General features: G+C 37.5%; 1 protein-coding gene across 1 annotated transcript; it reads left to right on the top strand.

Moving 5' to 3' along the window:
• The first annotated feature begins 2,453 nt into the window (after nt 1-2,453).
• Nucleotides 2,454-10,002, top strand: CTF2A (FAD/NAD(P)-binding oxidoreductase family protein). The gene is made up of 6 exons (XM_088952286.1): nt 2,454-2,847; nt 2,990-3,136; nt 7,122-7,187; nt 7,349-7,511; nt 8,375-8,603; nt 9,205-10,002. The coding sequence occupies exons 1-6, from the start codon at nt 2,603-2,605 to the stop codon at nt 9,738-9,740; spliced, it is 1,386 nt and encodes a 461-aa protein (XP_088808412.1). The 5' UTR covers nt 2,454-2,602; the 3' UTR covers nt 9,741-10,002.
• Nucleotides 10,003-16,983: the final 6,981 nt, after the last annotated feature.

The following is a 16,983-nucleotide window of genomic DNA, read 5'->3' as shown; positions in this document are numbered from 1 at the left end:
GCATTTTTTTACCACGAAAGTGTATTTTGGCTATAATTTAATATTAAATCAAACATGTGAGGTCACATGTAAACGGTTTGTGATGGAGAGTTAACCGAAAGGAAATTCTGCGACAATTGTCAAAAACAATAAGGATACTTTAAGACAATAATGAAAATTGAGGTATAATTAGTCAATTTCCTAAACTTAAGTTTGTCATAAATAAATACCTCACCTATGTACAAGCTTCCCCACAGCCGGAGAGGAATATCACAATAATCACAGTAATAAAAACACCACACGATACATATAGCATAGTGACACTCTTTATCGATGGACCTTATGATCATCTTTTAGGGTATGCAAGATGAGAATTCATCATCCGTTGCCCCTATGTAGGTTTCCTCCAAGCCCAAGGTTGACCTTGTTGGGCCATCAACTAAGCTTCAAGAACAACTGATGGATTGGAAGCAGCTCCAAGATAAAATATGGAGCACATAAATAAAGCTAGATTAGATGAAATCCTTCTAGTTGACTGGTTTTATGATGCAATACTAATGGCCCAAATTTTGGGTGATAATAGGAATATCACCTTATTTGGCTTGGATTTTTGTTTTTCTTATAAAATTTGGTGATTTACTTGAATGGACATTGATTATTTGAAACCTTGTTGCATCACTCTAGTGGCTAAGATTAATTCTAAGGGTCCGTTTGGTTCATGATTAGAATCAGAATCAGAATCGGAATGGCTTATTCCCCCTACCTGTTTAGTTCAAACAGGAATCAGAACCGGATTCTGATTGATGTTGTTTGGTTTATCAAGAGGTTGGAATCGAAATCAACCATGATTTTCAATTTTGCCCCTAATAAAAATAAAAAAGCAAAAAATGCATGAAAATACCAAAAATGCAGAAATTTTGCAGAAAAATGCAAAAACTACAATAATTTTGCAGCAAATTAAGAAAAAAGCATGAAAATACTCAAAATTCAGAAAAAAACAGCAAATTCAAAAAAAAAATCAAAGTAAAACGCAGTGAAAGTCGTAGTTGATTGAGTTAGGATTTGGCCTGGACTTGATCAATGTAGCAAGGACGAGTTTCAGTTGATTTTTCACCTTAGGTTGTTTGTTGTGAGCCACAATGACAATCAGGAATGTGGACGGGGGCGATTCATAAGAGAAGACAACCTCATTGGCATGGACTCTGCTTGAATTCTGGAAGAAAGATGGATTCTCTCAAGCGATTTTCATTATAGGTGGTTTTTCTTAACATGTGACAAAGAACAATAACGGGGGAGTCCTTGGAAAACTAACAAAATCGATCGTAGACGAAAGTAAACCCAGAAATGGCAAAAAACCGTTGAATATATGCAAGAAAACTGGACTCGCGCCGCTACTGGATTGTCGTTTCGTCGGGGAAGACGATGAATAAGTATCTGTAAATGTTGTGCTTTGCTCACTGAAAGAGTGATAGGAATTATAAAGGAAATCAGGAAAAAATAGGGGAAATGGGAGAATGAGAAAGGAAAATGGGGGAAGAGAGATCAAAAGAGAGGGATTTTTGGTCCAATCTGCCGCTACAATGACCATTGCATCGGCAAGGACAGAACAGAGGGAGGGAATGTGAGAAGAAGAAGAAGAAGAAGAAGAAGAAAAAGAGAGAGGAAAGAGAGAAGAGATCGACCTCCTCACCGGAGATGGGGTTGATGGCATCAACAACAACGGCATGGGATTTCTTCCTTCTCACCGCAACTCAATCACAAGTTGGATTAGAGGGGTTTTTTTGTCCAAAAAGAAAAAAAAATGAAAACTAATAGCGGAATAGAAATCTCATTCCGGGGGAGGGGGTTGGGAATGGCCATTCCCCCATATGGCATTCTGATTCCTCATTCCCTTTCTGGTGGACCAAACATCCAGAATCGGAATGACCCATTCCGATTCCAAGGTCCTGTTCCCTCGAACCAAACATACCCTAAATTTGGAGAGACCACTTTGATAGCCTAAGTTCTTGTGTTAATGCGGTGCTTTTTTTTTTTTTTTTGGATGGCCTAGATTAGTTTGGATATCAATGCATCATTTGGATGACTGACATAAATGTTTTGAGACCCTTACCGGACGGTTAGACCGTGAAAACGAGGAACTAGTGGCCTTTATAGATTCCAATTAAATGGCTAAAAAATTTAAAATATATTCCTTTTAGTGATATTAAATGGGTATAGATGGAAAAAAAATACCAAAATTATATTTTAAAATAGACACGAGCATTCTATAATTTTAGAGAAGTTTATCAATGCACATAATGTATACATGAACATGAACATGTACCATTGGCTCATTTAAAAGAATGCTAAAGGGGTTTTTATCATGATATAAAAGACTATGAGGGGTTGAGTGCCATAAAAAATAGTGAAAGGGACTAAAGTGTCACATCTCTTCAAAGGTATCTTTATAAATTAACCCTTTTTCCCACCCTCTTATCTTCCCGGCAAATTTCTGGTTCTGATTAATGCAGATCGCCTCATCTCCACCGCGTCTTTTCAATGGCAGAATACACATTCTGTCTCTCTGCTTCTCTGCCATACCATGTGATCACAGCACTACTGGACAGCAGAGCATCCTTCACCAATGGCGAGAACCTCTTCAGCTCTTCTGCTTCTGCACTCGCCCCTCTCACCTTGCTGTTCAACTCAATCACTTCGCCTTTGGACGAGAACACTTCTACGAAGACAGTCTTCACTTAGAGTAGCTCAAACTAGAACAAAGCCCATTTGTTTATCAATTTCTGAAGCTAGCCTTGATGCTCGAAAAGAGGATATTGTCATCGTCGGAGCTGGAATTGCTGGTCTCGCAACCGCATTGTCCCTTCACAGGTTGATGAACCAAACCCATTAAAATGATTTCCCCTTACCTTAGTGTTTATTCATTTTTCTTTCTTCCTGGTCTTCTGTACAGATCAATCACTATTTCAGTAGATTCTTTTTTCTCATAAATTACGAGTTCTTCTGTTTTCAGGCTTGGAGTGCCGTCTTTGGTGCTCGAACAAGCAGAGTCGCTTCGGACCAGTGGAACCTCCCTGACGCTTTTCAAGAATGGATGGAGCGTATTGGATGCACTAGGAGTTGGAGATGAACTGAGGCCCCAATTTCTTGAAATTCAAGGGTAGAAATCCCCTTCCAATCTTATATTTTAAGAGTGATAACATTAGAAAAAAAGGACCTTTTTTTTTCCCAAAATTTGATTGGATTTAGGGGTTTACTTGGTAATAGAATGTGACAGACGATTTGAGGGAGTAGTTAGGTCTAGTTGAGCCACTAATTAAGTGATAAATGACAGAAAACCTTGTAGTTATAGTTGTTGCACTTGCGAATTGATACTTAAAACATATTTACTTGAAGCAAAACGAATAAATATGTTGTAGGCTTGTAGCTTCATTTAAAAGCATATTGTGTCACCTCAATTTTAGGGTAACTTGACAACTAGGTATTTGGTTTGCATCGTACCTACAACCCAAATAATATCACCAGGAGTTCGTCCAAGTAGGCGTTGATCTTGATACTTGACTCACAGTTTCAGTTGCAAAAAGATGTAGGGTCATTACAAGATGCCTGCACTCAACTAGGTATAAGATAGGTTTGCATTGTCATGGTAAGCTATCCCTTTATAGAATCCCATTTCTTTGTAGTAAGTGGGAAAAGAGAATGGTAAACACCTACCAGTCTAGAAAGATGGATTCAGCTGCTACCAATGATTTAAAAGGCGTACCTAGGCGCACAGGTAAGGCACATTTTAGGGTATGCACCTCAGCTAGGTCACAGGTGCAACACTTTTGAAAGGCATGCACCTGGTACGCCTAGGTGTGCACCTTGTGCTTCATCCCAGGTGAGCACATTTTGAAAATTTGTGCATTTTTTTCTGTTCTTTTATGCTTAGGAGCTAGACCCCTGACCAAGCCCCCCCTGAGGCAAGCCCAAACAAGTCCATATCAGGGTCAATGTTACTCATTCATTTATCCTAATAAAAGATATTTTTAAAAGACACTTAAAGGTATACAAACTTTTTATAAGGATTAAGAATTTAAGACCCTGATATGGACTTGTTTGGACTTTCCTTGAGGAGATTGCTACAAAGGCAGCTCATAGAATCAAGAGTGATAATGTTTAACATTAGCTATTTAAAATTTTTGTTTTAAATATGCTTTGCATGTTATGTTTATGTACTTTAATTTGAGATAATAGGTTTTTTCTTAATTTAAGTTTATATTTTTTATTAAAATTTAAAATAAACCTATTATCTCAAATTAAAGTACATAAACATAACGTGCAAAACATATTTAAAATGAAAAATTTAAAATAAAATCAAGCATAACATATAAAACATATTCAAGCATGTAAACTCTTAACCTCTTTATTTTTTTGGCGCAAGGGCCTTGCGCTTTTTTGGCGTCTTTGCTTTTGAAACACAAGCTACTACAAAATACAGAAGCTGGCAAGAACACCTGGACACTTTCCTATACAAGGAGGTAATAAAATAATACAGAGATGCCAGGAATATAGAGTATGAGACTTGGAACACAGAAGAAAAACAAGCTTGTGTGTTTGATAGTTACTAGTCCAAATGAATTGCAAAATAAAAATGTAATTATGTGGATTCGATATTGAGGTTTCAGTTGCTTTGGTAACAAGAAGATATATAAATGCAAAATTTTTCTTTCCCAGTTAGCATACTTATTTGGTGCACAACAATGCAAACAATGACCTATGACTGCATTAATGAAGAATGATCTGGTTCAAGTATGAATCTCTTAAAAAGACAAGGGAAAACCAAAAGTGCAGCTGCAATTCTTGCAGCCATGTTAGTATTCTCTGTATCATTCAAATTTTATCAGATGTCTCCATAAACAAGATCAATCTCATACCTGGTAATGAATTTCATAAAGGCATATGCATCTTGCTTGAGTTAGATAAGAAACATGAAGTTGTGCTTTGTGGAGAAAGTATTTAATCAATAATTGCAGCTAGTAGCTAATATGGTAGAGTCACCATAGAGGGTAATTACTTGGTACTGGGTTTTAAACTGGCATGATATGGCTCAGTTGTGAGCTGTCATTGTGAATAATTATTTGAGATGGCAGTGAAAACAGAAAATAGATGTTCAAAATCTGGATGGTTTTGAGTAACCAAAACAGGTAGGAAATCCGCCCTGATAATCACAGTAGTACTGGCATATAGGAAACAAAACAAACTTACTTGTGTCCATATTGTTTATGTCATCCTCCACTGCTAGATCTCATATTGGAAACTGCATTGCCTTGTTAGAACTTCTCCTGCCTTCTCTCCTTTTCCTTCAATTGATGAGTGATAGGAACTCTTCTCCAATAGTTGTGGCAAAAGGAGGAACCAAAAAAGGAGTTCCTTATATAGACCTCCTTGCACTCCTAACCCATTAAGAAGTGTGTAAAGTCCTATCCTAGATAGATTACACCTCTTCACAATTAAGCTCTTACTTGAACTAGGAGTTTCAGTAAAAACATAACACTACGAGATGGTGCTCCACAGATCACCTTCAGTAGAATCTTAACAAGTTTATCCATGTTGGTTTCTGATTTACTTTGCTTATAGTTGTTGAATATTGAAGGTTTGATAATGAGGCATCATAATCTGGAGTTTCTAAATGCATATTTTTCTACATTTAAGGTTGGAAGGGTATCATCTAGTAAAAGTAAAACATCAGAGTTCAATCTTATTGGTTATCAACCAAGAGAGGGGAGGAGGAGATCGGATTCTATCAGGGCAAATCTGTGCCCACACAATTCTAACAGCCTTTTGCAACCTTACATTGAGAATATCTCTCCATGAAATAAAGCACACAAGTACGGAGATATTATCAATGCAAGGCAGTAAAAGCTGCCCGAATGGGCTTTGCCCTGACTGAAGCAGAATTCGGGGAGGAGAGGGGGTTGAAGGGTACAATTTACATGGTTAATGGCTTGCCAGTTTTATAGTAAACATTTAAAAACAAAATCCTAATTTGGCTATCTAATTCACTAAAGTGGTTTTTTATTCAAGGATACTAAGGATAATGGTGATTAGAATGTGGAGGTCTTGCAATATGTGTGCTTACATACATGAGATAATAGTATGGGCACTTTCCTTAATGTTGTACCTCGGGAAGCAAGAATCTCTAAACTCAATAGTTTACCTATAACTATAACCCAACCCAACTTTGAGAATCAACCTAACCCGAGTGAGGTTTGATCAGGTTCAATTAGGCTTGCATAACAATGAAAACATATTTTAATTAAAAAAATATAGACTTGAAATCATCCTCCTACACATAATACAATGCTCTAGGCAAAAATCATGCACCATCAGTGTCTACAGTTTTAGATAGAATTAAGTGTAGTGCATAACAATGAAAACATATTTTAATTTAAAAAGAAATAGACTTGAAATCATCCTCCTACACATAATACAATGCTCTAGGCAAAAATCATGCACCATCAGTGTCTACAGTTTTAGATAGAATTAAGTGTAGTGCATAACAATGAAAACATATTTTAATTTAAAAAGAAATAGACTTGAAATCATCCTCCTACACATAATACAATGCTCTAGGCAAAAATCATGCACCATCAGTGTCTACAGTTTTAGATAGAATTAAGTGTAATGCATAAATACTATATATTGTTAGGTTCTGATGGGATCAATTTTCCCAGGGCTTCAAACCAAACCCAATTTTAACTAGGGGATGGGATTAGGATTTTGTGCTCAATACCAGCTTAAAGCCAAAAGTTTCCTACTTCCAGATTGAGCTTATCTCAGTTTGTTGGTCTTAAGTGGAAGCTTCCTACATCTAGAATCTTCTATGAACTCTTCCAAATGAATATCAGCTACTTGCCAACACTTATTCCAATTGTTTGTAATTTTGTACCCGAGTTTCTTATATTTCTCATCCCAGCTCTAAGTTTCATGATTGATTAAAAAATGCAATCTTTCAGTGCTTCACATCATCTAAAAGGGTTATACAGTTTCAGTTTTGTCAGTCATTTCATTGAACACATGCATTGCGTATGAATGCCATTTATAAAATGGAGTTATAGGGCCTTATTCTTCTTCTGAAAGTCTTGACGCTATCAACTGTACAGGATGGTTGTAAAATCAGAAGATGGCAGGGAGCTGCGCTCCTTCAAATTCAAGGATGAAGCTGAAGGGTAACTAAATTTTGCGATCTTCTAGTACCCATGAACTTTGAAAATCCCACAAAGTTCAGCTTTACTTCTTTCACTTCATTCTCTTTCTCTCTTTTTCTTTAATTCCCAAGTGGATTGAAACTTCTCCCCATTTGTTTTACACAAATTAATTGATGCAATAGCCAAGAGGTCCGTGCTGTGGAGAGGAGAATACTTTTGGAGACTCTAGCTAATCAGTTGCCTTCAGATGCAATCCGTTTTTCTTCTAAAGTGGCAAAGATTGAAAAGAATGAAAATGGTGAAACTTCTTTGCAACTTTTGGATGGGACCCAAATACTAGCAAAGGTATCTTGCTCTATCATCAGAGTAACCAAGGAAAGAGAATGAAATGAGAAAAGTAACCACTCTCTCTCTCTCTCTCCCTCTCTTTTCATAATATTCACAGATAATGGATAACATGTTTGATGTAGTTGTAGATGATTATATGTCTTACCAGAACTCTGAGGTAAAAGCTTAGATTATGGGGATATTCAACTATGTAGTGGTAACTGTTACACATATGAAGGGGAATGAGAGTAATCCAACCTGGGAGATCTCCTCGGGGCCATTGCTTGGTTGGAGGATGAAACCTCAAGCTGACAAATCTAAGAAGTGATGTTCAAGTCTGAGACTCATTTACGTAGTGGTAACTGTTACAAAAATGAAGGATGATGAGACTCGTTTATTTAATGGAACCCCACCAAGATTCCCAAGGGGCCATTGCTTGGCTAAATGATAAATCCTCAGGATAAAAAATCTAAGAACACAAGTTCAAGTTTAAGATGACAAACCATGCTAAAACGTCAGAAATTAGGTTCATATCCAATTGACTCCTCCCAAGACCCTGGACAGGAGGGACCAGCATTAGGTAATGGTCACTCGGGATATCTCTTAGATCATAATTGACCCAATTGGATGATCATCACTATCCATAGATTTACATTAAGGAAAAAAGGCATACAAAACAGTCCTAGGGAAGAAGATTAATATTGGTTGGGCATAATCCAAATCATATCAATTTCTTTCTACATTTCTTATGAAAACTATTTGCTTATATGTTGATTTTATATGTCCACACACAAAGCTAACAATGAAATTGTCCATTTGATAGTTCCTTTATACTGTGTCATTATTCGATCTAATTATTTCTTGACTCTACAATGTAACAGGTCCTAATTGGTTGTGATGGAATCCGGTCACCAATAGCAAAATGGATGGGATTCACAGAGCCTCGATATGTTGGACATTGTGCTTTTCGCGGGCTCGGATTCTATCCTAATGGCCAGCCATTTGAACCTAAAGTAAACTATATCTATGGAAAGGGCTTGCGTGCTGGTTATGTTCCAGTTTCTCCCACAAAAGTTTACTGGTTTATCTGCTTCAATAGCTCATCTCCTGGTATGCCTACTAAAGTTTATTTAGAATTTAATTCGATAAGGTCTTTTTTGGTAAAATGAGGTCTTAACATATTAAAGCCATTTTGTGGTATTTTTTAACATTTAGGGCTTCTTAATAACTATTAAATAGTTTAAGGATGTAATGGCTTTCTCCAAAGCTTCTAATATTCTTAAATTGTTGTTTATGTGAGTATATATTTATATTTGTACTTTTACCACATAAAAATATGTTTATCGTATGTATATCATTTTAGTTTAATTTTTTTCTTAAACAAGTGGTAACTCATTAGGTTTATGCCTCAAACATTTGAAAGGTTTTGTTGCCTCATGTCATGCCCCTACATTTTTAAACATTGAGTTGTATCACCTAAATGCTTTAATTTCTAATGTAGGAGATCTGCTTTCCAAGTCCTGGTACCTACCTAACTAGTTTGCCTGGACTTGCCTTATCTACATCTGTATTATCCAATCACACAACAATCAGCATAGAATTTGGTACATGTTGAGCCAAAAAGTCCAATAAATGAGAACCTGAAAGTTGTTACCAATACACAAGATTTAGCAAAATTGTTTGACAAAGTGAAACATTTATGTAATTACAGGACAAAAGATCATAGACCCATCTGTGTTGAAGAATGAAGCTCAAAAAATGATCAAAGGCTGGCCTTCAGAGCTGTTAAATATCATAGACTTAACTCCAGATGACACAATCATTAGGACACCACTAGTGGACCGATGGTTGTGGCCTGTTGTCAGCCCTTCAGGATCAACTAGTGGGGTTGTGCTTGCTGGTGATGCATGGCACCCCATGACTCCCAATCTCGGGCAAGGAGCCTGTTGTGCATTAGAGGATGCTGTGGTTCTGTCAAGAAAGCTCGCAGATGCACTAGAGGTTGGCCTGGCATCACTTGATGATGCTCTAAGCTCTTATTGCAAGGAGAGATGGACCCGTGTTTTTCCATTAACAATACGTGCAAATCTTGTTGGAGCACTTCTGCAGTGGGAGAATCCAGTGGTATGTACTGTTCGAAATAGTATTATCATACCTAAGCTGGTTAAGCTTGGCCCATTGTTAGAACACACAAATTTTAACTGCGAACCTCTAGAAAGAAGGGGAAACAGGTTCCCAATTAATTAGTTTTGTGAAGGAGGGAGCCTAGTGCATCAACATTTTATATGAGGAGATGATTCAAAATTTAGCAGGGATGCAAAAATATAAAAGTTTCAGTCACGAAAACATCGAAACAAATACAAAGGGTTCATCTATACTTCTCGACAGTATTCCCCTTGTAGAAATTATGTATCAATGAAAGAATGAATCTAGATGGGATACTCTTGATGGAACTCTTCATCATTTAACAGAAAACAATGATCATTTATTCAACATTGTTTCGCAAAAATCTTCTGGCTTTGAGATCTATCATTTGTTTTTGTGGATCCAAGTTGTCCAGCTCCATGGTCGATAGCAAGCCAATCTGACTTTCATCAGCATCTGTACTGCCATCTATTATCAACCCTTCAACTCTAGAAAGAATTGAATTATCTTTATGCACCATGTCTACTTCTGTATGGGAAAGCAACAACTATCGTCAAAATAAATGATATTCAAGTATCTTAGAAATGAAATCAAGAGAAATGACAAATATGTTCCAGGGGAAAAAGGGTCAAGATCAAATAGAACAATAAGGTGATAAAAGTTTGGATGTTACCTATATTTCATCATCTGAAGAAAATAGGATGTTTCTACCTGAAACGTTTTTGGTTGATCAATATAAATTGGTATACTGTTATTATTTGAGGCATTTATTAAAAAAATTATTATCTGAGGCTACTTATTGTTGAAATAAGCATGCCTTAAAATGCATGTGTTAGAGGCTGTTTCCAGAAACATAAAATTGGGGTTTCTTGCTCTAGGGAAGTGATTTCTAATCATTCTAGCTGAACTCTCACATGTGATGCGACAATACACATCTCTCACCAATTTGGTTTAATCAACCCAAAACTTTTCAGGTAAAAACAGGCTAATGGCAATGGTAATTGTCATCTCTCCAAGCCGTTTCCTTCATGTTGCATTTTGTCCTCTCTTCTACATTTTTTGTTTGGTAGAGCATTTTTTTAAGCGTTTTCAAACCATTTCAAGTAACACTTGTACCTTGGATTGATATGAAAGCAACTTCTAAAGAAAATTTAGTATTTTTTTTTAAGAGTTTCCAAACCATTTCAAGCAACACTTGTATCTTGAATTATGTGAAAGTAACATTCAAGAAAATGTCATTTTGACATTTCTTGCAATGGAGAAAAGGCTCTCTCATTTTTCGTAGTGCCTCTATAAGGCACCAAATAATATTATACAGTATGCACAGAACCTGGAGTACTTTATCAATTCTAAGGCATGGTTGCTTTTTCTGAGAAAACAACAATTATACCAAATAAGGCCTTGGATGAAAGTACGTATGAAACAACGTAGGAAATTAACACAGAGATCTTATTATCTTAATCAAAAAGGTATACAGAATAAATTAAAAAAAAAAAAAACAGTAAAGATATGTTGCAAAGATTGATTCTAAAACCAAGTATTTTCCCTAGGAATGCAAAAGAAGAAGAAAATGAAAAAGGAAGAGTAAACAAGTAATCATTGAGATCTAGACATATTACCTGGATTGGAAAAGAACCAAAGAATCAAGGCACATAGAAGTAGGACGAAGGGTATCACATGAACTGCATTCTCTGCAAATTTAATACGTTGTTTCTCTTTCTTTGCTGCATCTGAGAGTGGATTATATGTGGGTAACTCATTGATGTCATCGAAGGCTGTCTTGACATTGTGAGTTTGAGAAGCCTTGGACGACGATGGCGGTGAAGAGTGCTGAATAAAGAATTCATCTGAGACTCGGGTTGCGCTCGCCGATCTGTGCATATTCTCTTTATCAGAAAAGCAAGAGAACAAGGATTGGGGTTCAAAAGAAAGGAAAAACAAACAGGAGAAATGGGTTTGAGGGGTCGTGAAAAATGCCAGAGTCCACTGAAATATAGCCTTGGCTCTGAAAGAGTGTAAGCGAGCAATAAAAGTGGCATTGATGAGAGAATTTGTTTGTTATTTGTTTTGACTGTCTCAATGCCAAACTCTTTTTTTTTTTTTTTTCTAGAGACTTTTATTTGAGTCCACGTGGCCTTTATCCTAATTCCTACATTCATGGATCCCACCCTACATGAGCTAGATGTAACTGTATAGAAGGTTGTGGTTAGGAAACCATTATTGGGGGAATGTTTGACGTGGAAAATCAATAGATTTATTGCAAAATCCAAACCATTGGCTGACACCAGCCTCAAATATTCCTCCCCTCTACTTTGGATATAGTTTTTTAGGGAAAATCTATACCAGAAAGGCATGGTACCAGAAAAGTTTCGACCAATCATAATACTACTTGGTCGATCACCTTTTTTGTTATACTAGCCTGATTGTTCATAAGCTTTTCCCATAACATATCATTCCAGTATCAGAGTTGAAAACTTTTTTTTTTCTTTCATTTTTGGGAAATTCTATTATGCTGGTAAGACATAATACAGGAATGGTTTTGACCAATTACAACTTTCATGAATTTTTTATGAAAATTCAGATGATTGGTTACTACCATTACCATGCCAGTTGATTGGTTATAAAATTTTCTGATATTATATATTTTAGTATTATAATCAAGCCTTTCTTATTTTTTTAAGTCTAAAATTCATCATGACTATTTACCATTTTTCTTAAACTCACCATCAACTTTTTAAAACATGCACAAAACCCATGTTAACGAGTTTTTGTTTTCAAAATGGGTTTCTAGCCAGGGCAACTTTTTGCCCTTAATATCAATAAAAATAATATATTTTATATAATAACAGAAATGAGTATCTTTTTTTAAAAAATATCAAATAATGGCATTCATCTTCCTCCTCTGTATTTGGTTGGCGAATGCCCTTATTTTAACGGAAATGAGATACCCGATTAAACCCAATCATCTTAACGGCATTCTTCGGTAGCAAATAAGGGCTTAACGGAAAATTTAAGACGAACACGGTCAAATAAGGGCATTCTCATCTCGCCGGCGAAATGAGATATCTTAACGCCGATAACAACTTCTCTTTCAAGTGGAGAATTCTTGCTCCAGCTTCTTTGATCAACAGTTTCTATGACTGTCACCCTGGTTTCCTCTTGAATTTTAAATTCAGTCAGCTAGTGATAATGGTCCTGCTCCATCGAGTTCGCCCTTTGGCTGTGACAACCAGGACTTGATCCGCGGCTTCGCGTACAACTTGACCACGAGGTGGAGCTTTCGGGGATGTAGGGGATTGATTCCGGTGAAATTGTCGCAAAGTTTCGGTGCGACATCTACCTTTTGGAGACCTGAGCGAAGAGAGGCGGTGCATCGATTTACCTGAGAGTTCCACTCCCAGACCGACGCGCACAGCAACCACTGGCGACGCCTGCTCTGCCTCATGGCTTGGCGTCCGTTGCACCGACGTCAAGATTCACTTGCTCACCTCGACCAGCTCCGCCTCCTCGACCTCAAATCCATAGGAACATAATTCACTTTCTCACTTCTAAAAAATAATGCAGTTGAGATGATTGGGCTTAACCGAAGGGCATTCGCCAGCCAAATACAGAGGAGAGGAGGAAGACGAATGCCCTTATTTGATATTTTTTAGGAAAAGATACCTCATTTCGGTTATTATATAAAATATATTATTATTTTTATATATTAAGGGCAAAATGCTAGAAACCCTTTCAAAATTCACCATCCGTTGAAGCACCCTTACTCCGTTGGATGGGATGAAAAAAACGGTCAAAAATATTCCCTTTTCTCTCGTATTTGTTTTGAGGGAAAGAGGGGATGGGATGAAAAAAAGGTGTGATGGAAGATTCCAAAATCGTGGATTCGGGGTCGCACCAAAACAGTATAACCCCGGTGAAAAAACTCAAGAAAACTCGAATTTCCATCTCCTTCCTCCCTCCCACATGCCTCGTCCATTTGACTCCCCTTGAGAAAGCTGTTGATTGATGAACGCGATCCTAATCCTCCGTCGTCTTCCTCGTCCAAAGCCGAGGAATCTGAAGGGTTACATCCCAGTATTTACTGTGTTTGGACACCGAAACTGGTTCAAGCGTCGCCGGAGAGATGTAAGAAGAGCAACTCGACTGGATCTTCCAAGCATTGGAAATTCAAGGACCTCCTGCATCGAAGCAACAGCGACGGGAAGGATACCTTCGTTTTCTTGACTCCTTCCAATAGCAACTCTTCCAAGATGAAGAAAAAAGACGACAAACCTGAGAAGCCTAAGGTTTCGAAGGAAAGGAGAAACTCTACTGAGGTCAAGGTAGCCAGAAAATCGAAAGCCAAGGGAGTCTCTGACGTAGTATCAGCTAATGAAATTCACTACGTGAAAAATAGAGCGTTAAGGAGGGAGATCGGCGGAAATAATACCTTCCATACAGGCCCGATCTCGTTGGGTTCTTTGCTAATGTGAACGGGTTGAGTAGAACTCTTCACCCATTCTAAATTCTATTCTCTCTCCCATCTTTTCATTTTTTCCCCACTTCTTTTTCAGTTGTTTTATTTTTTATTTATATTTTTCTGTAAATAATTAGTGGTGGATAGATGGAAGTTTGATCAGGTATCCAACTATGCTCTCTTTGATTTCCTTTCCTGGAGTCTGTAAATTTCAGCGACTTAAGTTAAATTTTTCCTTTATCTTTTCCTTTCTTAATTTTCCGCTCGCAATCAAGAACGAATTTTTTGTTTGTGTGAAAACTTCCTTCGTGAAAAGCCAAGAGGAAGAAGGAAAATTGTAAATACGTAGAAACTATTGAAATTGGAATCTTTTCATTGTAGCCGTCGCCTGACTCGCCTCTGTTCGTCTCAAACAAAGGAGGAAGATGAACAGTGCCATTTCAGAGGTGGGAGATAAAGGGGTAGCCGTCGCCTGATTCGCCACTGTTCGTCGAACGAAGGAGGAAGATGAACAGTGCCATTTTGGTCCCCTTGTACACTTTTCCATCCCAATACACTTTCCCATCCCATCTTATCTTTTTCCATTCCACCCAAATCTTCTTACAAATCAACTTAATGTTAAGTCAACATAAATACAATTTTCATGACCAAACTGCCCTAAATGACGAGTCAGCCTTTGTTGTGTTCTTCCCTCTCCATTCTCCCGAATGACGCAGGAGAATGTTGCAACTCTCAATCTCCAGAATGGCGCGCGGGGCTGACCATGAGCTTCTCTTCCCTCAAACCTCAGCTTGTCCTCTAGGCTTCCAAGGCTGTAGGGGCCGTTAAGTTGTAGATACTCTATAGTCTATTACTGCTAATCTGATCTCCAGTGGAAAAATCTCACTTGAAACCAACCACCCCAATGGACTCCAAGACTATCCAAAAACCAGCTACGTATATACCAATCAAAGTCAATACTAAGTGTCTTCCTTGCTCAACCCAACATGATCTCCGAGTTTGGTAGCCATTATTTCTCCGACCATCAACTGTGAGACAAACATCTGAACTCCATCTATTACAAACAACACTCGTTGGCCCAATCTATCTACTATCAGCAAGGATATGAAAGTCAACCCAATAGCCACAACTCCATTCATCACAGCGGACATGAGAGATGCATGTCACCAGCTTAATAATTAGGATTGAAGCAGCTGGGACTGCAGCCAGCCAGGGCCGGAGAGAGATGCCAACCCCAACCGCCTCTAATCTTTTCAATACTAAAGTTTATGAGATTTTCTGATAAGGCTCCGATGCCTACACTGAACTGGAAGCCATTGTTAAACTTAAAAGCCCCTCTGTACTGTGGCGGAGCCATTTCTGACAGATACATGTGACCGGCTGCACAATATAAGAAGATTAATTACTACTTAATTTTATCTTCTCTCTAACAACCATTAAAAAGTTGAGCTCAGCCAATCAAATTAATGGTGGGTCATACACCGGAGTTACTTGGGAGGTGCTTCATCATCCAATGAAATGAATTACATGTGGCAAGTTTTTTCTCCAAACCCATATCCTATATTTTCCTCCAAAAGTGATAAATCTGACCAGAGATGTCGTCACATCTCCATCCTGTTCCAACAACAAACTTATTGAGAGATGCCGAGGTTACTCGAGCTCAGTATAAATCTCAGAGATGCCGCCACACAAACCTGTGAATCCCACCCCAACTCCAAGCAAGACACGGCCTAATATAAGCATGTATAAGTTGAAAGCAACGCCACCAAGAGTCCTATCGACCAGGAAAGTGGCACTGCCGACGAGAATGGATGGCTTGCGCCCAAAGGCTCGTGTTACTGATGAAAAAGTATGCATTTATCAGAGGTGAACCCACCAAATCACCTTCTCCGGTGGTGATTATCTTCTTCGTCTCAGGCGTAGAAGATACTGTCGTCCTACTATCCTGATATTGATCGTATGGTTATTTTGATGATACTAAGTATGTGTTTGAAACGGTGGATGTTTATTGACTAAACGTTTTTGTTCTTTATTTGTTTGAAAAACCGAAAAAAAAAAATAAAAACGAATCTATTTATTAACATTTAGGTGCCATTAGTCCGGCATCAGCAAAATAATGAATAAACATCTACCATTGGGGGAAGTGCTAAAATGAAGCTTCCCCAAGGGTAGAAGTGCACATAAACGGAAGCCTACTTTTGTAAGTCCCTATGCATATGAAATTCACATAATGGAGGAATGCTGAAGTGATGCCTATGTTGTAGTGTTTTTTTAATAAACACCCACGGTTCCAAACACCTTCTAAATGACCGCCTAGCCTATAACTGCAATTAATTTTTGAGAATTATGAATGATAAATCAGTCTTTTGTCATTTTCTTTAAAAAAACAAAAAAAAAAATGAACATTTCTGAAATATTGGAAGACAGACTGAACATAAGAAAGGGTAAAATGGTAATCTATTAACACCCATTAGTATGTTTAACATTAAGTTCCTCACATGAGGTTCTCTAAATGTTTTAAAAAGTTAGAATGAATTTAAGAGAAATGCTAAAAAGTCATGGTGAATTTTAGACAATTTCTCTTTCTCTCTTTATTTTTTTTATTTTTTTGCTTCATAGAGATAGCCCACCCCCCAACCTTGGTTTAGTCTCCAATACAACCAGCCAGAGATCTTACTAATTAGTCCATGCATGATTATGTTTTGTCTACGAATCACAATATTTTAAGTATTATGTTTTGTCTCTGAAACTTTTCTAGGCTCCAAGACCACTCAAATCTTCTTCGATAATGCGGTTTCATTTCGAAGATGGTCAACAATTGAGAGTATTCAGTTTGTGGTTCTATGTTCATGTTTCATTTAGTTCATAAACAAAATCAGCATTTTGTAT

Source organism: Nelumbo lutea, chromosome 6 (assembly GCF_056320005.1).
Source record: "Nelumbo lutea isolate HS-2025 chromosome 6, American lotus-T2T, whole genome shotgun sequence".
NCBI classification, from domain to species: domain Eukaryota; kingdom Viridiplantae; phylum Streptophyta; class Magnoliopsida; order Proteales; family Nelumbonaceae; genus Nelumbo; species Nelumbo lutea.
The sequence above is the reverse complement of the archived record's forward strand: the minus strand, read 5'-3'. Positions and strand labels throughout refer to the sequence as shown.